This window comes from Centrocercus urophasianus, unplaced genomic scaffold (genome assembly GCF_019232065.1).
Source record: "Centrocercus urophasianus isolate 14NV4802_14NV808 unplaced genomic scaffold, USGS_Curo_1.0 seq_16, whole genome shotgun sequence".
Taxonomy (NCBI): Eukaryota; Metazoa; Chordata; class Aves; order Galliformes; family Phasianidae; genus Centrocercus; species Centrocercus urophasianus.
Genome location: NW_024884711.1, coordinates 14,358,595 through 14,381,674, shown reverse-complemented (window position 1 = coordinate 14,381,674; position 23,080 = coordinate 14,358,595). Strand labels below are relative to the sequence as shown.

General features: G+C 41.7%; 1 protein-coding gene across 4 annotated transcripts in view; it reads left to right on the top strand.

Moving 5' to 3' along the window:
• Window positions 1-1,043: 1,043 nt before the first annotated feature.
• The window catches only part of GALNT15 (polypeptide N-acetylgalactosaminyltransferase 15), a 35,923-nt gene continuing 13,886 nt past the window's right edge, over window positions 1,044-23,080 (top strand). For 2 of the 4 annotated variants that reach the window (XR_006168573.1, XM_042817444.1), the window contains exons 1-9: window positions 1,044-2,295; window positions 7,454-7,620; window positions 8,303-8,507; window positions 15,291-15,458; window positions 16,042-16,159; window positions 17,046-17,240; window positions 20,679-20,810; window positions 21,828-21,929; window positions 22,748-22,888. Coding sequence is in view for 3 of the 4 variants with exons in the window: in XM_042817444.1 (XP_042673378.1) it covers window positions 1,754-2,295; window positions 7,454-7,620; window positions 8,303-8,507; window positions 15,291-15,458; window positions 16,042-16,159; window positions 17,046-17,240; window positions 20,679-20,810; window positions 21,828-21,929; window positions 22,748-22,888 (1,770 nt within the window). In the remaining variant the exon portion in view is untranslated. The remainder of the gene's footprint in view (window positions 2,296-7,453; window positions 7,621-8,302; window positions 8,508-15,290; window positions 15,459-16,041; window positions 16,160-17,045; window positions 17,241-20,678; window positions 20,811-21,827; window positions 21,930-22,747; window positions 22,889-23,080) is intronic. The other 2 variants (XM_042817445.1, XM_042817446.1) reach the window with 2 other exon arrangements.

Below are 23,080 nucleotides of genomic sequence, written 5' to 3'. Positions count from 1 at the left end.
ACAGCTGAGGTAGGGAAGGTGCCAAGGCACAGCAGACTGGTCTCACTTGCTCAAGGCATTCTCTATGTGACAGTTAAGGGAGTACACAAGTGCCAGACACTACATGCCTCCAGCAATTTTTTCTCTAGTCCTTCCTTATGAAGGCAGTGAATCATTTTAGCTCAAAAATTGGTGTCCTCTCCTATTCAGTTTTTTGAAAGCCATTTACCAGGAAACCATAGATTGAACTTACAGAAGCAAGGAGGTTGTAAGGAGGTAATGCAGAAGAAGGAAAGAAAATGAATTCCTGGCTTCCTTTGAATATACTGCATTCATGTCTTCAAGTTTTTCTTTTACCTATAACATCTAGAGATTTCCTTTTTTAACAAAAGGTGAATGTGAAAATTCCCCAGATGTCAGAAGCCTCCCAGAGCTGGAGCTTTTTGATAAACAAATACTACAAGATAGGCAAAAAAAATCACATCCCACATCTCCAGTGTCAAAAGGGTTGGTAACACCTGAGTGACTTCCATATTTGATCTCTGCCAGACCAAGAGGCACGTGATGTTGAAGCATGTGCACTGTCTCCCTCCTTTTCCCATTGGACAATCACCCATCTTGCAGCAAAAAACACCACAGTCAGTGCCCACTAACACACTTGCCAGCAATATTAGCAAACAGACTTCAGAGGCTGAGCTCCCCATTTAATCACAGAAGTTGTTCTCTTTCAGTGTCAGGAGCTGTTCCAGCCCAAGCTTTCTACGTGTTATTCCTGGACTATTGAAAACTTGAAGTGCTGCTCCCTGTGCAACACCAAATTTATGGATGAGGAAACTTCAGTCTGCCAGGTGATAATTTGGCATCCTTATGTCAGTGTTAAAATCCTAGCAGCTGTAAATATTTATTGCAGATGAAATATACTCATATGCTCCAGCTAGCACATTACCATGTGAATAAATCTAACACTAAATAAATCATCTGCACTTCATCTTTTATTCAGTTTATAAAATTCTTGCTTCTCACTCTGAGCATTCGTAACTTAATAAGGTTATTCAGAAGCAGAGTGATTCGTGGTGTGCCCTGACTTGTTTTATAACACAGCGTTTTGCTTCTTATATTTCACCTCTGACAGCTTTTGCAAAGTTTTGATTTGATAGGATAAGAACAGAGAGGGCATTAGGACCAGGAGAAAGACGCACACATTGCTTTGTATTATGTCTGGCAAAGTGCTTCCTGACTGAGTGCTGGAGCTATGTGTGAAGCAAAGGCAGGGATCGACTAGTTCTCATCTGTTGATCACAGTGAACTTGAAGCCTCAGACGGGGGAAAGCTGTCAGATCTGCTCTCGGAGATAAGGCACATGAAACCAGACAGCTGTGGGAAACTTTGAAGAAGCAGGAAATACTCTGGAAGGAAACTGTTAGAAATGCGATTTCTTTCTACCTAGAATTTAAAAAGGAAAAACCCAAAACTTAAGCTATTCCTTTCATTTGCTTTGCTGACTGAGCCGGGACTCCATAACAACGGACCTACTCCGTCTCACTGGATCCATGCTGCATTTTACCACAGTAAGTGCAATATTAATAGGCGTTTTCTATTTTGTCTGTAAATAGAGAGGAAAGCATGAAACGGCATCAGTGAAATGTGAGGGGAACAAGAAATCCTCTTGGCAGATAGTGAAAACCAGCGCATTGCTGCAACCCGAGGACTGGAATCTGAGCGAGATCCAAGTGATGTTTAACATGACAATCTGTATCATTTTGTCACCAACAGTATGTTCTTGAGGAAGAAATGTAGATATGGATCACGCAAGCTGCAGTTTCTGTTGCTGTTGCTGATGCTGGGCTTTTTGCTGCTGATGGTTACAATGCTGAATCCACCAGCCAGCAACCGGAGCAAGGACGGGACTTTCCAGCCTGTGGAGTTCAACCCTCGGGAAGGGCACCAGGTGGACTTTGCCGAGACCCAGGAGATGCTGGAGACCCAGGAGGAGAGCCAGCAGTACTACCCCATGGACGGGCTGTCACCATTCATCTCCCTGCGGGAGGATGAGTTGATCGCGGCCATCGTGTCCCCCACGGGTCGAAGGAACCACAGCAAGGCCAGGAAAGGCTATCGAATGGTGAAGCAGCAAAGCAGGCGGCCGGAGGCAAAGGAGGGAGACCCCGAGTCCCAGCTCCTGTCCCTGCCTCTGGGGGACGGCAACGGGGCTGCAACGGGCGAGCGGCCGCTCGGCTTGGAAACCCATGGCTTTAACGAAGCGCTCAGCGAGCGGATCTCTCTGCGCAGGGAGCTGCCTGAGGTACGACACCCGTTGTAAGTAACGCAGCCTATTTCACCCCGGGAGAAAACTTCCGTCCTTCCCTATCGCCCTCATCTTCCTCATCAAACCACCTCCTTCGGTATGGGGTAACGCTTTTGTTCACGTTGGTTTCCCACTGGAAACACAAGCCCATCTCCTCAGGGCTAGCTGCGATCCCTGCCTCCCTTCTGCAGCGCCGGCACCGCCGCACCCCTCCGCACCGCTCCGCGCCCCCCGGCCCGGCCGCGGACCCCGAGCTGCAGGCAGGTGCTGCAGGGGCCGGGAGAGATCCCCGCGGGTTTCCCTCTCTATAGGGGAAGGCATAGCGACCCAGCCCTCATGGCGGCCGATGTTCGCCGTTATTTGGGTGCCCGTTATTCGTGTCCCCGTCGTTCCGGTCCCCGCACCCCCGCGCAGCGGTGGTGGCAGCACCGCCCGGCGGAATGCGGGCTGCAGCGCCCCCTGCTGGCGGCCGCGGGGACTGCCGCCGCTGCAGGTGTCGGGGGCGGCTGAGTTCCGGCCGTCCCGGAGGGAGAGGCGGTCCTTTCCCTGCGCTCAGCGCTGCTGAGGCCGCTGATGGGGTCGCTCCAGATCTGCGCCCCTCAGAACAAGAGTGTTGTGGACATACTGGAAAGAGTCCAACACAGGGCCAATAAGGTGATGAAAGCAGCTCTCCTATTAGGGGAGGCCAAGACACCTGGGACTGGGGAAGAGAAGGCTCACAGGGATCTTCTCTGTGTGTACAAATGCCTGAAGGGGGGGTGCAAAGAGAACAGAACTGAGCTCTTCTCAGTGTTGCCCATTGACAAGATGAGGCAAAGGGCACAAACTGGAACAGAGGAGGCTCCATGTGGACATCACCTGACTGAGCACTGGCACAGGCTACCTAGAGGCTGTAGGTCTCCTCCTTGGACATCTCCAAAAGCAATCTGGACACGGGCCTGGGCACCCCGCTCTGGATGTCTCTGCTGGAGTAGGGGTTGGAACATGGACCCAGGGGTCCAGCTTCTGGGAAAAAGGGAACTGCAGGCCAGTGTGTATGACCACGCTTGACAACAGCACTGTGAAGCCACACCATAGACGTATTACATCTGAAATCCTATCTGTTGCATTTGAAATTCAACACGTTGCATTTGAAGCCCAATGTGTTTCATTTGAAGCCCAATGTAATGTGGCTGAAGCCTAGAGACTTGAGTGCCATTTATTTCTACAGCCCATGAGAAACAGTTCATCTCACTTGCTTAAAACAGAGAACCGTCTCTGCTCCCCTGCCTACTAGAGAAGGAATAGGGTGCAGGTGGCTATCTTCATTTCTTGCCTCCTGTAACAAAAGCTACTGCAGCTTTCCCATAGGATACAGTAGAAGATATGCCAAAAACATTTTAAGATATGCCAGAAAACATTTTAAGTTTATTTTTTTCTAGTGGTCATTTCCCATGTATAAAGGCAGCTGGTGGCTCCAATTTCAGGGAACAATCTTAAAGGAAGAAAAATGAAAGATGGTGTGTTTTCTACATTTGCTGACTAGATTCAATGTTAATGTGGGTATTTCCATTGAATAATGATACACTAGTACCATGTAAGTTATTTTTTGCCACGCTTCAGTGGCAGTTCTTTGAACTATGTAGTATTCAAAGGAGGAATGATGACTTTCTTTTACTGCTGGTGATGTGAGCCAAAAAACAGTTTTGGCTGCTGAAGGGCCATCCGACAAGAGGTGGTTTTAGCTAATACTAATCTCACATGGGATTTAGGCCATGGTCTCAGAGTTCTTGGATGGGTTTTCCTGTCTGTCTAGTGAAAACGTATGGACCTATCAACAACACAGCTCATAGAAGCCCGGATTGAAACCACAGATCTGAACATCTGAAGCTTCTCAGTAGTTCAGGTCTAAAACCAGATCATAAACCTGCAGAGGGGGTCTATCTCTAAGCCAGCCCTGTCCTTTATGGACCAACATGCAACCAAAATGATATTTTTTAAACATGATTCACTCTGTGGGCCTAGCTCACAGCTGTGTCAGTCACATTTTATACTGATGTAACATGAGAGTGAAGCAGTAATGAATCAGAACGTCTATTATGTTGTTCTGTTGAAGCCTGTTGCTTGTAATAATGTCTATTGTTGTTTATTAGAGAGAAACCAACCAGTTACAGAAATTTCAGTAAGTCACCTGCATGGACTCAGTCTCTCTCATTTCACTTCAAATGACAAATTCTTCAGACCCAAAGCTATGCCTGCCAATTGTGAAGAACTGCTGTAAAATAAGGCTGACCAGACTTCATATTTACATACTTCCTTTTCACATTTAAAACAGAGTGTGAGATGTAAGGTAAATGCTGTAAGATACACGTAGCTGCTGTTCCTGTTATGTTTTGCATTGGAGCTGCAGAACTGCAGTTTCTTTTTATAAGAAATGACAGAGCTCCAGTGGAAGCAAAGCAGAGCCTGCTGCCTGTGCTTTACTTTGATAGCCCTGGACCCAATTCTTCACCTGGAATGTGATACTTTAGACCTCTCTGCCCAGACCCCAGTTTCTAACATACCCTACATCTCTTTGCATGCCTTTCCAGGTGAATGTTTTGTGCTACTTCTCAGAAAGTAGATGCATAAATCTGTATCTGTTCCAGCACTCCAACTGATGCTACTGATTTATCCAATGGATATCCAATGGATAAATCGATTATCCAATAGATGAATCAGACGCCTTGTTTTCCCAATTTACTGTGAGTAATCATATTCTGTGTGAAAAATGTCAGTTTTCCTCTCCTGAGCTTGAGCATCAAGCTGTATTTATCCAGGCAAATGCAGACACACAAGTATCTAAATGAAATTTAAGTTTCATTACAAAAGCACAGTTCCACTTGAGTGCTGCTGGGAACTGAATCTCAATGAGATGTTTTCCTGCAGGTGAGTGGGAATTGCTGCTGGCAGAGCAGAGCCTTTGCCCCCTCAGAACTGCTCCCCAGTTCCTATCTGCATGTGACAATTCCTTATTTTTCACAAATTGGATTAAATCACTGTGCCTTGTATCAGTCACAGCCCTGACTTTTTGAAATGCTGATTTATGATAGACAGCCTGAAACTGCTCCAAATTACAGGGAAGGCAATTCTGCACACCAGCACCCTTTCTCATTTTTCTGAAGACTAGATATCTACATAGCAAGCCTTTTCCAATCTCCATGGCAACTAAATACTCACCACCTAAGCCACATATTCAAGTACAGTCATTTTCAATTCTCTTCCAATTGAGATTCCGCAAGAGTCTTATTTTATTTTCTCGCTATAATCACAATACTAGCAACGAAGCCTTGCAGTGTTATGGTGGAAAGTATAGGTAGGTATAACTGTACTGAGTATTCCTGGTTAGAAGCTGCCTGGTAGTAAAAGGACTGCATTAGATCTTCACTTTCCTTCATTATCAATAGATTACTCTGCCTAAAAATACAGATACCATCCAGTCACAAGAGCATCCTTTTCTCCGTACTAGTGAAGAATACCAAAAATCTCCCACATACAATTCTGAGAAACACTGTTATTACAGAAGCATAACTATAATATTCATGTATTTTTACTTGCTATTAAATCATTCAGACTGTGGATTCCAATGAATGATAAGCAGGTTTGTATCAGGTATTGTCTAACACGATAGGGTCCAGTACATGAACTGAAGCATTAAGTAAAACAGTAATAAACAGCAATATTCAAATCATATCCCTGACACGAGCATCTGCTACAGTTGAGTTAGCTGAGCAACTAATTGCTTAATAACCACTGTAAAATCTGTGATTTGCTAGGCAGTATGAAAATGCTAAAAGAGCAGTGGAGCAGATAAAAACCAAATAAATGGCTTTCATGAACTGACAGCAGATACAGAGCTGGATCTCTAAGCGGCCTTGGAACCAAGATGACATACCAAGTTAGGTGTAAATATTTTTACATAATTCTGTCATTCCTTCAAGAAGTTCTTGCTGCTAAACAAACTGGAAAAATATATGAGTGCTACTCGGGAATTAAAAAGCTTTTAAATGCATTTTTGAATGTAAGCAAAACAGATATACCGGCATTTGAGAGCTTTTTCTGGAAAATGAATACCCTGCTGCCTGCACGGTGTGTCCTTTGCCTTTTGAACTAAGATGGGCAGATTGAAAAACAGCTTTTGTGGTGAATACAGATTTTTAGTTTCTTTACTTACGTTTATGAAATAGTTTGATAAGGATCTACAGGGTTTTTATATATGGAGTTTCTACAACGATGAACAGAAATGTTTTTGATATTTAAATGCTTGAGATGTCAAAGAACCATTCCATTCACTGCCATTTTGATGATTGTTGTTTTAATGTCATGGGAGACATCTTGGTCCCATGGCAATCTGGGGAGCCATGGGACCACTCTGGCACTCTGTAACCTCTCCGGAAATGTCACACCATGTCCACACAGCCAGGTTTCTTGCAGTAGATTGTAGGGGTACTTGGAGTTGTAAAGGAAACAGCAGAAATGGTCGTGGGGATAATCTGCCTATTTGGGAGCCTCTTTCATCAGTGATGCATTTTCATCAGAAAAAGCAAAGTGTGCAGACTTTGTAGGGAATAGGCATTAACTTTTTAAAATGCATCTGTATTAGTTTACCTAAGTCAGGGTCTGTTTCTTTGCTGTACAGGGATGGCTTCATTCTCTGTAATCTGGGTCAGGCAGTCCGCAGTTACATTGATGAGTTATTTTTTCTTGTTAGTCTTAAAGGTATTGCATTTCAGTTTGCTCTTTTTTGTGTTACATGAGAAAATATGGAAGGGGCGGAGGTTGGCTTTGATCTGTTGTATCACCCTTTCTCCTTTGCTTTACTTGTCTTTTCAATTCCTCTTTCTTTGTCTTCTGTATTTGAGCTCTTTGTTTCTGCTGCAGCCAGAACAGAAGGGAAAGAAAAACAACCAACCAACAGAATACAGCAAAAATTCATATTCATATTTTTAACTTTAATTTTTGTAATGTCATTCTCAAATTTTCACGTCATGTTTCAGTCTTAGACACCTTAATATTTCCTTGGCTTCCTGAGCTGAGATCTTAAACTGCTTTCCATCCTTGAAAATTTAGGTGTAGCCTGCAACTCTGGTCTGAGAAAAGCAGCCAGCTGTACCAGTGTTTCTAGTGTCTCCCTCATTTGATCCCATACAGGTGCCTACAGCAAGAATATGACCCCAGCCTGCCTACTGCTAGTGTCATCATCTGTTTCCATGATGAAGCCTGGTCTACTCTGCTGAGAACAGTGCACAGCATTATTAACACAGCCCCAAAGACCTCCCTCAAGGATATCATCCTAGTAGATGACCTGAGCCAGCAAGGTAATCCCATTTCTCTGTATGATCTCTGCTTTCCAAAGCTGCAAAGAGGAAACTGTCCACCTCCAAGTATTGTATAAAGAGAATGAAAGGCAAATGGGACCCTCAGGGAGAGAGCCTTGAGCTGGCTGCCAGGTTTCAATCTTCCATCTCTAGAATTCAACTTAGCCTTTCAACTTTGAAATATGTTTCTTTTCTTCCCCATCACTTTCAATCACTCTGAGCTTTCTTGCTTTAAAATAAGATCACAGTATGCAAATCTTCCCACTGGACCAGATCTGGTATAATAATTTCCAGACGTGGACTTTGGATGAAGTGAGGAGTGGAAAACTCCACATTGCTAAAGTAATCCCAAGTCCTTGGGAAAGCCAAACACCTGTATCTCATGCTGATCTGTGTCTTTTATGAGAGGATGAGAACATCTACCTTTTGGTGAAAACAGGAGAGGGGGATATTAAGTTTCTCATAGGAACAGCTTCACACCTAGTGAATCTCAGTTTCCATTAGTCTCTACTGCTCTTTGACATTACACTGCTGTGGGAATATTTGGAACTTGGTCTGCACAGCCATGTAGAACAAACGCTCCCAGAACATTTTACTGGCAAGCAAGCAACATCTCCTGCTACCTGTTGCTTTCTAGTAAGAACCTGAATCAAAGCTAAAATGACCGTTCTGTTTATGACAGGGCCCCTGAAGTCAGCCCTGAGTGAATACATCTCGAAGCTGGATGGCGTGAAGCTGATCCGGAGCAACAAGAGGCTTGGAGTCATCCGAGGTCGGATGCTAGGAGCTGCACGGGCAACTGGAGATGTGCTCGTCTTCATGGATTCACACTGCGAGTGTCAGAAGGGCTGGCTGGAGCCACTCCTGGCAAGGCTGTCCAGCAACCGGTAAATACAGAACCACAGAATCATAGAATGGTTTGTGTTGGAAGGGAGCCTTAAAGATCATCGTGTCCAACCCCAATATCTTCATGACTTCTCAGCTCCCTGAATGTGCTAATTCCTGCTGGAAGAGATGCCCGTGGAAAGATTTTGGTTTATTTATTTATTTATTTTAATCCTTGCTTGGTTGTTTCCTTTGTGCAGGTCACATTGCTTTAATGTTCTGCTCTCACACCATATGCGTTACCATGGTATGTGGGAAACAAGATAGGGCATGCAGCTGATAACCTCGCTTCATACCCGATATCACTAAACTGGCATTTTTCATCCAGCCCTCGTTAGAGCTATGACAAGGCTTCCCAGTGGTCTGAATTAAAAAGATTGCAATCCATTATTTTTACTTTTTAGATGTCTTAGTTATGAAGCTGAAGATAAAAAGGGATGATTACCTTAACCACTTTGGTTTCCTGAGCTGCTGGGTTACAAACCAATGTCAGCTGTACCATCTCTGTTCCACAGAAAAACAGATTTTCCACACAGCTTAGACAGTTCTAGCTAAACTCACGCAGGAAGATACAGATTTGTATTTTCAGAGTGTTATAAGTCTAGGTTGGTGCTTGCGCCTAACCTTTAATTACAGCAGAGCTCTTTTTTGCAGTCCTTGAGTTCCTCAAGGACATTAAGGAAGTCAATTCATTATTTTTCCTAAATTGCTTGTAATGCTTGCATGGAGATCATTCATCAAATTGGCTTCATTGAGCAGTTGAGGAGCTGTTAAATTCAATAATATCCACTGCCTAAGACAGCCCAAATGAGGAAAACACAGTGACAAAATAGCTTAGAGTAACTAGTGAAATACCCCTCATTCTTCCTCTGGCTGCACCAGTCAAGCTGCTATCCACGTGCTTTTGCATGGATGGGAAAACACTCAATCACGTAAAGCAAGTGAATTTTCAGCTGGCAAGGAAAAATGCAGCCTTTCCAAAATCAGTCCTCTGCAGAAGTTTAAAGGAGCTGAGAGAGAGATTTTAACTTTGAAAACTGATCAAGCCCAATTTTCTACACTCCTGAGCAGATCTACCACTGTCATTATGACCTTAGCAATGCAGAGATCTTTACATGAACAGAGAACTCACTCTGAGTTGAACATATTCACGGAAAGGGAGATATCCCCAGTTCTGATTAACCTGTGACAGACAAGACAAACATGAGAAATGTTACCCAATTTTACAGGAACAGACAGATTTCTCAAATATTTGACTGCTCTGTGTGATCGCATTTCATTTCCCAGCGTGGTGTTTTTATTCATTAACCCCAAATGTATTAAGCCTTTCCAAAGTCAGTACATGTGCATTTATGGGCACCTTGACTGGGACCAGTTCTTTGAACCATACCAAACAAATTGACTGGGATGCTGTGCATCAGCTTAGTGCACCACCTCAAGAACGGTTCAGTGATTTGCAAAGCATTCCTTGACATTTGATTATTCAAGGATGAATACCAAAGCCACCTGAACAGCATTAAAAAACTAGATGAGACACCCCACAGATCATTTCACTTGACAACTGTTTATATTCCAGCCTAATTCCAGGTGAGTAGCATGGTGCATAGTAGTGCAGCTGTGCAATTATTACAATCATCTTTTTGGGTTGTGCCTTTTCCAGAAGACTGCAGGATACAACTGCTATATTGTATTTAGTCCAGAGGCACTGAAAGGCAGAGGGGAGCATATGCTCATTTGTGCCTGAAGCCTTGAAAAGGTTGCTGCTTTAACCTAAAAACAGTGACCATCGTGCCAAAGCACATGGCTCCTTTCTTGCAGAAGGGTGATACAAAAAAAAAAAAAATACAAGTTCAAATTGTGGTTCCTGGCAATATTGCACGGAAACAAAATAAGCCTTGATTACATTCTCAAAAAGGAATTCCACCTCTAGAAAAAGCGTAAGTGCCATAACATTGTCAGAGGGCGATGGCTTGCAGAGGGTTGGCTTGTCCTCAGGACCTTTCCCCTGCTCCTCACTGCAATAGCTATTTGCCTCTGTGCTGGTGCACTGACTACAGCACAGCTCAAATACTGCTAGGAAACTGAAGCCTGCAATATCAAAAGAAGCCTTTCTGGTTTCTAAAATTCAAAGTGTCTCTACTTGGCTCCTGATTCTAGGTCACTAATTTTTAATGAAATTATGTTAAACAGAATAAGAAATGAACACAGCAATGGAGAGATACTTCATTAGCCTTGGACTCAAGCAGAGCCTCTGTTTGTAGATACAGAAATAGATAGAGTTGTATTGCTCAAAAAATTACTGAGTGGAGCTGGTTTTATGGCACTACACTAGGGAGATGGAAAATATTTTGCAATGAACAGTTCCTTCATCTTTTTTCATCCAGCCCTCTGTTTTTTCTGTGGACCATCTCTCAGCTTTTCAAGCTATCAAACACATAAGTCATCTGTTTTCAACCATCTCACCGGCTCAGAGAAGTATGAATTTGTCCAGCCAGAGGACACACAACCCCATCATGAATTTCAGCATGCATTTCCATGCTATTTTTCTTGGTTTTGAAAACCAACATCACGTACAGCAGCCTGGTCCCTGGGAATTCATAGAATCGTAGAATCACCGAGGCTGGTAAAGACCTCTAAGATCATTTAGTCCAACCATCAATTTGCTTTAGGCCTGATCTTTTTATAGCTTCTATTCGTCAATAACACTAATTTCACTTACATGGCGTGTTATCTGAAGATGTGCTATCTCCTTACAATCTTTCACAGTGCTGATCAGTATCAGCAGGCGACCTATTTTAAAGATGAGGTAAAGAAACTTGAATCTAAAGCCAAAAGCAATCAGTTTTGCCAAAAGTAGAAGAAAGGAGGATTTAGGTATGATTCAATCAGATTAAAATCTTTCCTTTCCTAACAAAAATTAAGAAAAGATAAATCACTAAAAAGTACTTTCAAAATATCATGTCTACAACTTCAAAACAAAAATGTTAATTAACTCTTCCTCTTCACGTGTTACTCTAAAAATAGAAAAGAACACACTGTCCATGCTGACTGCAAGGGTCATGAGAAGATATTTCATTCACAATTGTATTCTGTTGAGAAATCCCAAACTAGGAAATAGTTGTTGCTCGGGTTGCTCTTTTGATGGAATTGTGACCTTTTGTAGATCCTGTGTGTTCCAAGCATTTGAAATATTCGCAAATCAGTACCACCACAGTCAAATGGTTCTTGCCTTGCTGCTGGTTATATTTGAGTTTCCTGTTTTTTTTCCTTTCCTTGAATTCCAACGAGTGAAATTAGCTGGAATTTGCCAGTATGTTTTTCGCTTCAAAGCACCGAAAAGCTGCTGACTGTCTGCCAATTATTCAGTTAAAAACAAGAAGAATAGCTAAGAACATCTCCCAGCTTTCAATTACCTTCTGCTGCAAATTTGCATTTAGACCCACACAAAGATTGAACCATCACTGAATATGCAGAAAACATATTAAAAAGGCTTTTCTATACAAAGCCTTGTTACCAAATGTTATGTAAAGCACTGCTTGATTAAGATTACACTGAACAGTGTCCGGTTTTCACAAAAGTTACTGGATTCCGCTATTTCAGATTACAAAGACACCCTCAATATTTAAGTTCTAAGGAGGTGTGGCTTTATTGGTTTCAGCAGAGCTACAGTAGTTTATACTAGGTAAGGATTTAGCATTACACTTAGAAACACTCTCTTGAGAAAGCTTTATCATGGCATGCTGAACAAATTACTGGAGTAATAGCTTTAAAACACAGTAATCAATTTACATGTGTAATTTTGTGGTAAAGGATATTTGATTTCATTTTGTTCTGTTTCATTTTTTAATTTAGCCAGGTTAGAATATGGCTCATCCAGTGAGTTTTTTTTTTTTTCTCAGCTGACTTAAAAATTGTAATTTTCTGTATCATAATTTGTATTTAGTTTGGGTTATTGCCTGTTCTCCTAACCATCAGAACCATGACATCAGGGCAGGTATTTTTCTTAAATAACATGGAATTGTCATGCTCAATAACAAGCAAAGTAAAATGCATTAAAAAACAAAGGTTATTTCAGCAGGAACTAGTACTGCAGTGGCTATTTATATGAGCAACTGCACTGGTGCTAGGAGTGTCTTTGGAATCTGGAGTTTTATAGCGGTAACAAATTTAAGGCAGATCCACAAAGAAGAACAGGTTTAAATTGGTTGGATATGAAAATGGCAACTCATTTGAAATGTCTGGATTGTCTGATCCAGAATATATCTAAGCATAACTTTGAGTATCCACGCTGTTTGCATCTGAGCTATGCTGCATATACACATACGGTCTAACCTTCATGACCGGGGTTTTTTGAATGGTTCAGCCTACTCTGCCTCCCCTGGCTTCCACCCAGGCATGCCCCCCTGGTCTTCCCCTTCTGACCCTGAAACTTTGAAATAAAAGAACCCAGAATCATCAGTTCCTTTCTAGATGAGAATGGAGACACAAGCAGCGATAGCATGCATTTCAGCAGGTAGCACTGAACAGGTGGGAAGTATCCACCTCCAGGTGCTCTGCTAACCTGACAGTTGTCAGTGATGTCTACAGTGAAGAATGCAGCAGGATGTAGAAATTACAATTATAGTGATTTTTCATTTTTTGAAGCTTAGTCTTATAACACCCATTTAATCTGCTGGCTGGATTTTTCCCAGCATGTCAAATTAAAAAACACCTGCTTGTGTAAGTCCACCAGAGCACTACCTTTCAGTAACTTTTAGAAGAAGTCAGTTTCCTTCTTGTACTGTTAGTGAGTAAAGGTTAAATACCGTTTTCCATTATAAAGCTAACTCCTGTCAGCTTGAGTTTGAGGATGTTGCTCATGTCCTGGCTACAAAACTGTACCACCATGCTTTCATCAAGAGAATCGAGGGAGGATAGCAGCTTTATTATTTTTAGGATCATTTATTTGAGTCCTGCAGAAGAAAGGCAGCAAATCACTGCCTACAAATGTTGCCTAAAGGTGACCATAAAATTGTTTTATTTATAAACACAGTGCCTGTTTCCAAGAGCACCTATTATAATATATTACAAAGGCTGGTTTTATACCTGAATGGAGAGATATGATATTTCTCTGTTTTAAAGCCTTCTGCCTTTAGCTCATCATAGGGCAGTTTGCTCTTATTAGGAAACAATGAAATAACTGAATCATTTTGATGCTATTGTCTGCATAGTACATTTTCACACAATTCACTGAAGATCAGTAATCTCTTTTTCTCTGTGGGGTTCTAAAATTATCTACAGTAAATGGCAACTGTGATAAAAGAGAATATTGAGCTTCCCCAATCCTGTCACAGAAAACAACATTACAATAGAGATTGTAAAGGCAGGGCAGATTGTTAGGACTACATGACCATCACCAAGAGCTGCCATCTTCCTCAGCTTTCTGGTCTCTGCCATTGGAAAGAAATAAAAAGAATGGCTCACTGCACTGAAGATGTCTGAGGTGACTTTCCTCCATTGACTACAGTATGTTTTTTTTTATATCTTAATCCCTAGTAAATCTGTTTACAAGGGTGGATAGTGGTAGGACGAGGGGAATGGTTTTAAACTGAGACAGGGGATGTTTAGGTTGGATATTAGGAGGAAGTTTATCACACAGAGGGTGGTGACACACTGGAACAGGTTGCCCTAGGAAGCAGTGGATGCCCCATCCCTGGAGGCATTCAAGGCCAGGCTGGATGTGGCTTTGGGCAGCCTGGGCTGGTGGTTGGTGACCCTGCACATGGCAGGGGGGTTGAAAGTCAATGATCATTGTGGTTCTTTTCAACACAGGCCATTCTACGATTCTATGATTCTATGATTCTAAATGTTAATTACATTTCCTATAGAACACCTTCTAGGCAAGCCCTTACACTAAGACCAGGAGCTATACTTTCTGTGTAAAGGAGCAGAAGTGGATACTGTTGTTCTTCACTATATTTTTTCCTGCAGTCCCTACCACCACTGTATTTGTACTCTGAAAATTTCCAAATGTGATACATCACTGACCTGGAAACAAGGCATACTGATGGCTTTTCCAAATTGCCAGTACATTCCAGGATAATGCACACTGTGAAAAGTCACGACAAGTCTACTATGGGGACATGTCTAATACCTCATCTCTAACTAACCCAAATTTAACCTGAGGTAGAAATCAATTGGAGGATTGCTGCTCACAGCACAGTGCCTCTTAAAAGTCAATTTCTCACAGAGACAGTGAAAGCACATTGAGGATGTAGTAGAAGACTACACAAAAAGAAAATGTTTCACAAAACCAGTGATAGAAGTTCATTCAAAAAAAACCAAGCAGAACAAAATAAGTGAAACCGCATATTTCATTGGCCTGAAGTGACAAACTCATGAAGTGTGTGGAACATTTAGAGAAAAATGAAAGGATGGTAAAGCCTATGAGACCAAAATCATCTTTCAGTATAAATTCTGCATCCATAACTTCAAATGTGGAAACCTCTGTGAAACTGGCTTTATAAGAATTCCGATGGTGAACACATAGCAAAATCCTGAGTAGTTTTAGAATGATAGTGCAATGTATAGGTTATCCATAAATTAGTGATCTTCAGAATCATTACTTCAGGCTCAGTATTACCATGCATGGAGCATCTGAGCTCTATCAGGAGGGAAAATGAGGGCACTCAACATCCAGAGGAGTGCTTGGTGCTTTACAGGGTCATCAAGGAGGTCCACTGTTCACTAACACAGTAGTGAAATCATTATTCAGCTTTAAAAAGAAATTATATTGTCTTTTTCAGAAACAGTGTCGTCTCCCCTGTCATAGATGTCATAGACTGGAAGACTTTTCAGTACTATCACTCTGTGAGCCTGCATCGAGGTGTTTTTGATTGGAAACTAGATTTTCACTGGGAACCAGTGCCAGAGCATGAAGAGAAGGTACGACAGTCTCCCACCAGCCCTATCAGGTAACAGTTCATAAGCCAATATGCCTCCACTCACCTCAACAGAACAATTTGGGCACTCTTCCAGCTAATAAAAGAGAGACATAGTTACTTGCATTTGCTTGGTTGATGTTTTTTGAAGGGGGTGGCTTTTTGGCTTAGATTAAGATTGTTTGGGCTTTAACATTCATTCTAAGTAGATTGCAGTTCTGCTTTTAACATGACAAATATCTTACACACAACTAGAAGCAACTTCTCTACAGCTTGACCAGACAAGGTATTGAGGTTTGTTGGGAAAGCAAATGATAGACTATGTAGAGTTAAAAGTCTTAATCATTATGTCTATCTGTAGTTTTGAATGTATTTATACTTTACACTTCTTACTGTTCTGAGCCTGATTCAACAGTTCAGAGCTTGGCTCTCTTCCCTAGGTAAATCCTAGAATTCAATTCCAGTTGTTCTTTGATAATAAGTTAATATGAGATTATAAGGACTAATATTTGATAATTTTTGATATTATCTCCTCCACAGAAATGGTGGGGTTTTCATCCTTCCTATAATTCTCTGTCCAAAACAGTTGTTCACTTCCAAACTACTGTCTATACAGGAGTCCTGCAGTAGCTGGTGCAGTAGTTGCCATGGATCGACATTACTTCCAAAACATTGGAGCTTATGATTCTGACATGACCATGTGGGGAGCGGAAAATCTAGAGCTGTCTATAAGGGTAAGAACCTTAATTAAAACACCAAGTGCTGGAAACTACTGGGTTTTGAAGGGATCTGAATGAAAAGGCAAGAAGTGATTTATAAAAGCAATGAAGTGTAGAACTCCTTGACGTATGGCAAATATCACTATACTTTCAGAATTCTACCTCATGCTCTGTGATCTGTCAGGACTGTACAAGAATATGCAGATGCTGTGAGTTAGGAGCATTATGTCAGGAGAAGGAAGTTTCACTATCACTGTTTGCCAGAGGTCAGAGTCACTGGTTTAGCTACCTTCTGAGAGCTGCCTCTTCTATTTTGGCATGCACCAAATGAAAAATTGCTTTTATTTCTTTGTCATCTACTTTAAATATCAAATTGTTTATGTTACATTATGTGCATTAGCTTTTGCTGAATATGAAGAGATATAATTGATATTAAATAGCAACAAAAAATTGCAGACACAAAGCATAGAGTCTTTAAAGTCCAAGGCAAAAGAAGGCATGCCCGCAAGTCTCTTCATTACACTGCACTGTCTGTGTACAGGAAAACATAAAAGCATATAAATGGTTACACAGCATCAAATCAAAGGTCTGTCTTGCACAGTATCTTCTCTGTGTCTCCATGTCTGTGGGGAGCAGTGTATGAAGAAGCACATCATGTTCTTTCTGTTTCCAGGAATACACAGACTAGGATGTCCTGAGGGGAATCTATAGTAAAGGAGCTTCTTCTATTCAGATGCTTTAGAAATTTTGACAATTAACATTCAGCCACTGCCCAGAGTAAGCTTTAACTCAATGAGTGACTCTGGCTTTGCATTCTCACTATTACTGGTCTGTAAAGCCACCTGTGCTTTACTAGCTACATAGAAGATAATCTCTTTTTGCACCTTCACCTGTTTTTCAGACCTGGCTCTGTGGTGGCTCTGTAGAAATCATTCCATGCTCCCGTGTTGGGCACGTCTATCGAAATCATATTCCCCATGCTTTCTCCTATGAAGAGGCCATTGTGAGGAACAAAATCCGAATAGCAGAGACTTGGCTGGGTTCTTTCAAAGAGAACTTCTACAAGAATGACACAGTGGCTTTCCTAATCAGCAAGGTAAAGACATCTGCAGTGGTCTGTTTCTGAGGGAAGGACTGTGTGTTGCAGTAGGTGACGGCGGTGGGATGGTAGTGTGGGTGTCTGTGTACAGTCAAACATTCAGTAGGCTTGGCACCAGGTAGAATTTTTCATTTTTATAAAACCTGCTGGTGGAAGAGCCTTTAGATCAGGGAAAAGAGAAGCCTGAGTTTTTTTGCTGAAGTTGTCAAATATCTTAAGAGTATAATTCTGTCTCCAAATGACTCCTTCTTCAGGCTGCCCAGCAAGCTGTGGTTTGGTTTTCCGCCAGTGACAGCATATTTGATAACAGTCATCGGAAGTGTAGCCTAGCTGCACTGTGTGCTTGAAAGATCTTTTTGAAGGATTCATTCTTCATTGCTGAAGGCATCTAGTATGTGATTCAAGTAATATTCACTGGCATGTAGCAAACTGTGGTCCTACTCTAAGATAATACATCTGAGTGCTCTAGTGACTGAGAAAAGTTGATTTCTTCCCAAGCTGACAGAAGCAATTGTCTGTAACTGAGGAAGTTAGATCTCACCATTAGTATTTTTTCAAGTTACTTTATCATTAGAAGCATCACAGAGCCAGCAGTGCAGCCTCCAGAGATTTGGGTTCCCAATAGCCTGGCATGCAGCCACACTTGAACCACATACCAACTACATACCACCTAACAACGACAGAAAGGCCATGCTTGCTTTTAAGCCACTGTGTGATCCACTGCAGATCATGGTCAATCAGGGGACTGCATATGCCTTGTATCACAAACTGCTGGATGCTGTATTAGGAGCTATGGCAGTAAAGCTGTTAATGTTGCAGCAGTTTTCCGGAATGGAAAATGGCTCCCAAACCTTTTCTGGTACTGGTATCCTCGTCTACAAGGAAATGGACAAACTTGTGAGCAGTTCGGAATAATAATTTTTAAAAAGTGTCTCAAGTTCATTGAGCAATGCCATGCTTTTCAGGAGAAGATCCCCTGAAAACACCTGGGCACAGCACGGGTCAGTGCCATGCAATGTATCCCAGGAAGTTTCCCATTCAGTTTCACTCTGCACTGCAGCCCTTCATGTCTTTGCTGCAGATCCAGCAGTGGCCGCATCACAGTGGGGAGAGGAAAAAAGCCACGTGCCAGTGGGACTCTTCTCCTGCCAACTAGTGTGACTTCCTAAGGCTCCACCAGTGGGTCTAGCCCTCCAGCCTGGCTCCTGTGCTCATGCTTGAGCCCGAGACACACATTCCATTTTTAATTCTGTTTTCACTTTTTAAAAAGGCTTCTCCCTCTGTGTCTGTGCATTAGTTTTTAACTCCACTGTCCAGAGTTTCATCATCTGACCCACAAGGCTTAAAGCCATGTAATAGAAAGGAGGATGGTAAGCCAGGTCTTTTAAGATGATGTTTATCATTTAATTATTTCCTGAAAGCCATTCTTGCCAACTCAGAAGCAATTTTCTGAGCTAAAGACTACAGCCACCAATTATTTCATTTACTACCTATGAACACCATAACCTTTTGCCTGAGAGTTTATTCTAGCCAGGGTACTTTCAGCACTCCTAAGTAAGATGCTCCTTCAAATGACCAATGGTATGATCTCGATGTTCAGAATACCAGAACATAAAAGGCCTTTTTCTCCATTCCTTTCCTTCATAGTCAATACCATCAGTCTGTCAGTTCAGCAAGATGCTGTTTAAGACACAAGCAAGCAGTGACATTACTGCTACTCTGCTGCCAGGGCTGCAGAGAGCTCTGAGGGACTGATGCACAGCTGATGCAAGGCTGAGCGGAGCCAACTATGGGCCACTGTGAGCCTTGAAAACAGAACTGCCCAACACTGGAAATAAAAAATGAGCCCCATTTAGACAGCTTTATAAGTCTTCCCATTTTATGGTCAAAATCACATCTTGCACAGGTTGCCTGTGGTGTGAGCATTAATACAGATGAATAAGGCTCTCTGCAGCTCTCCATGGTTTCAGCCACTGTCTCTTTTTCTCTTTTTTTTCTGTGTTTCATTTATTTACAAGTACAGTTTCCTTTCAGATTGGTTCACAGGGCTAATGAGTCTCTCTAGATTATTTACACCACTTATTCAGCATCAAATGCACACTGTAACTAGCATAACAAAATGAGATTATCTGTCACCACTTTCTTCAGCTAAAGCAGCCTCTGGAGAAACATCTCTTTTTAGAGGAAGCATTTTATTCCTCTATTTCCTTCTATATTCCTCTAGTTCCTGTTACAAGGAAACCTCTTGGTGGCAGGTTTGTGAGGTGCTGAATTGCTGAACTTTGTTGTTTTGCTTATTGAATGTAGGGCCGACATTAAATGATGAGGTTCTCCTTAGCATATTGCAACTGTTGAGATTTGCTGGTGCAGCTTACATGGGCTGGCATGATTGATACACACCTGTAAAAACTGATGCTTCTCTCTTCATCTCCAAGGCCTTTTGTTTGTTGCTGATTTTCAAGCGTGTGGGCAAAGGTATTTTTACTTCCTTAAGGTTGCTGAGAAATGGCTGAGCTAAGGATGACAAGTAATTCTTTTCTTACCTTAACAATTCTAATTTTGACATAGGAATCCCACTGCTGTCCTGCAATCTCAAATTACATTTCCCAAATGTAAAAATGTGAAAGGGGAAATCTACTGCTGGCAAGAAAGAGGAGAAAAGACTCTTAAAGGTGGCAGGACTTATTGTAGTATTCAGGTGCCGAGAGATTTAGAAAAGTGTTTTGTGTGCTTTCATATCTACAGTTTAGACACTGACCTGCTTAGGAGGTTTTTGTAATCCTGTTTGTCATCTTCAGGTCTAAATACCCTCAGATACTCAGACCCTCAGTCCCTCGCAGTGACGATGCCCGTAGCTGCAGCAAGGGTTGACAGTAGCTGTCTTTTTTCAGAACAAAGTTACTACTAGGATTGTGTGCATGCAACTTAAGAAAATACATACATCTGGAAAGTTTTTATGCCTTTACAGTCACAAAACACATTTACCAACTCAATTTAGCAATCGCCAGACAATTATTTGATTCGTTTCATGTTACACCAAATTCTACCCTTAAATTCTCTGATAACAGAGGACTGACACTTTTTTTTTTTTTAATTTTGGGGTAAATTCTGTACTGAATGCAATCTTAATATCCCTGATTTCAGTGCAAACAGTATCAAACTTGGCCCAGAGATTTCTAATTAAAAAGATGATGAAGTCTGATGTATCTTGCAGGATAACAACAATTTTAAAAGAAATACCTGTTTTCACAGCATGTGCTACTTCTGAAACACAAAGCTGGAGAAAGAGTACAGCTGGTTTTCCACTTTTGCCTAATCTTGAGAGATATGTATCATGTAGGATAGAAGAAGTGGCAGAAATAACTGCTACACAGTCATTTTCATTTCTAGCAAACAGAGCAATATCCTTTTTTGCCCTGTGCTTTCTCCATGAAGGCAGAGAAACCGGACTGCAGTGAGCGTCTTCAGCTACAGAAGAGACTGGGCTGTAGAAGTTTCCAGTGGTTTATAACAAATGTGTACCCTGAGCTCTCCCAGCCTGAAGACACACCAAGATTATCTGGCAAGGTAAGAGAAAATGTACAGGAAAAAGGATTTTTCCATTGAAGACCTGAGTGTCACTTGGATGTACCAGTTAGTACTTGGTACTCAATATCTGTGTTGAGAGGCTACTCCCACTTTGAAAAGCTTGCAGAAGAATGGAAGAAGCAGCAAAAGGACTGAAGAGAACAGCCAGTCCAAATTCTCACATGAACCTTGAACACCAGCCAAGAGATGAGCTCACCCTTTATACTTTGGTGTCACAGATCAGAGGATCCTAAACTTAGATTCTTTAGGTATCATTAAAAAACAGAAAAGAACTGTGTTGCTCCATTCAGATGGTAACTGCAACAGTATCTGGGATTCATCTATGCTGATCCACGTGTATGAAGGAAAAGAAGCATTTCCCCAGTGCTGCATTTCCCCCATAGACAGAGGTGATAGCGATAGCAGTTCCTTTGCAGATTGTGCACAGGATGTGATGCTAATCTTTTAAAAATCATTAAAATATGGATTTATTCCAGGAACCTCTATGGACAGGATTTCCCCTCGACAAGGCAACGGGTCTACTTATTAAATCACACACTGATATCTGTAGACAAATTTTACTACATCCTTCTACTGTTTCGTCTGTTCCTTATCATCAAGGCTTGCTTGAGAAAAGCATAACTAACTGTGGATCACAGGAAATGCTTTTTCCCTCTGGAATATCTGTATTTTTGCCAAATACCAGCAGGTCGAAGGGCAATTTTCCATTAGTAAAAAAGTAGTTTTGACAGACTTCTTTTAAGCATCATAATAGTTAAAACCAGAAGTGGGTATCTCTAACTTAAAGCTTATTAGGTAACCTTTGGTGAGACTCTCCCTTGTTATCAGATCACTTTGCAAGATTAACATGTAAGATTTAGCCCGAAAGAAAAAAAATGCTGCCTGAATTACATGCAAAATCATATATGATAAGGGAATGTAATCATAAAAAAAAGCTAGCTGAAGGATATTTTCTTGATATCTGTGCTTTATTTCAGTAAAAATCTTTCTTTACAGCTTTACAATACTGGTGCTGGCTTCTGTGCAGATTACAGACCTGGAAGGGCTTTGGCAGATGGTTCTATCAAACTCTCTCCTTGCAGTAACAGCCTCACCCAGGTACTGTAGATTTTACATAAAGAAGTACTGCATTGGACTTAGGGAACTGTTCAGAAGATATTCATGTAAACATTTGGGTTGACGTGCTTGAAAATAATGTGTTCAAAATTAGGTGTGTGCTAAGGCACTGATCCACACCTTTCTGTAGCTGAGCATCATTTCAGAAATGGCAGTATTCCATGCCTGAGACCAGATCCCCACACTTTGTTCCAGCACACGTTGTTTCATGTAGTTGTAGTAGTTATTTTGTGGAACCTGGACAAAAGAATGCCTAGGCATAAAAGCTGTGCATCAATTTTGGAATAGAGGTGGGTTTTCCCATATTCTAGTGACCAAAACACTGCCTAAAAAACAGGAGGGAAATCTGTTTAGACTGTCCAGGTGGCATTAGACTAGCAAGTCCTTGCACTGAGAGAAGCCAAACCAGTACAGACTGACTGCAGATATTCACTCCAAGTCCCAATGAAGTTTCACTGCTCACAGTGAGCTCAGGGTGAGCTGCAGGCACATTTTTAACTGTAATGTGTACAGACACTTTAGAAACACCCTTCTGTTCAAATTTATTAAGGTAGAAAGATTTCTTGTAGAATGGGTTTACTTTGTATGTAATCACAGTCCACAAAGTCTTTCCTCAGAAAAATAGACTCAGGCAAGTAGCTATGCCAAAATTATTCTGGGGGAGATTGCCTCATTGATTCTCCTTCATTCATGTTTGGGTGGCATCTAAGAGGAGTGGGAAAATTAATGTTGGAGTGAACATTTAAAATGAACTGGGTTGCCATTCCATCACTGTTCAAATAAACCCTCCTTTCTTCCAGCACTTTGAATATAACAGCATGAAGGAAATCCGTCTTGGGTCTGTTCCACTGTTTTGCCTTGATGTCAGACACGGGAAGGTTATCCCTCAAAACTGCACAAAGGAAACAGATAACAGTGAGCAGCACTGGGACGTCCAGGAGGTGGGTACTGACTGCTGAAAGGGGATGACTGCACATGGCAACTGTGTAACTGTAACTGTGTAACGTTGGGTAACTGACATGATTCGTGTGCAGGGAGGGATGATATAGCTGAAGGGCAATTTTCACTGCTGTACTATTTTCATCCAGGAAATTTAGGAGGCTGTTAATCTGTTTACACTGCCTGTGCTAAAT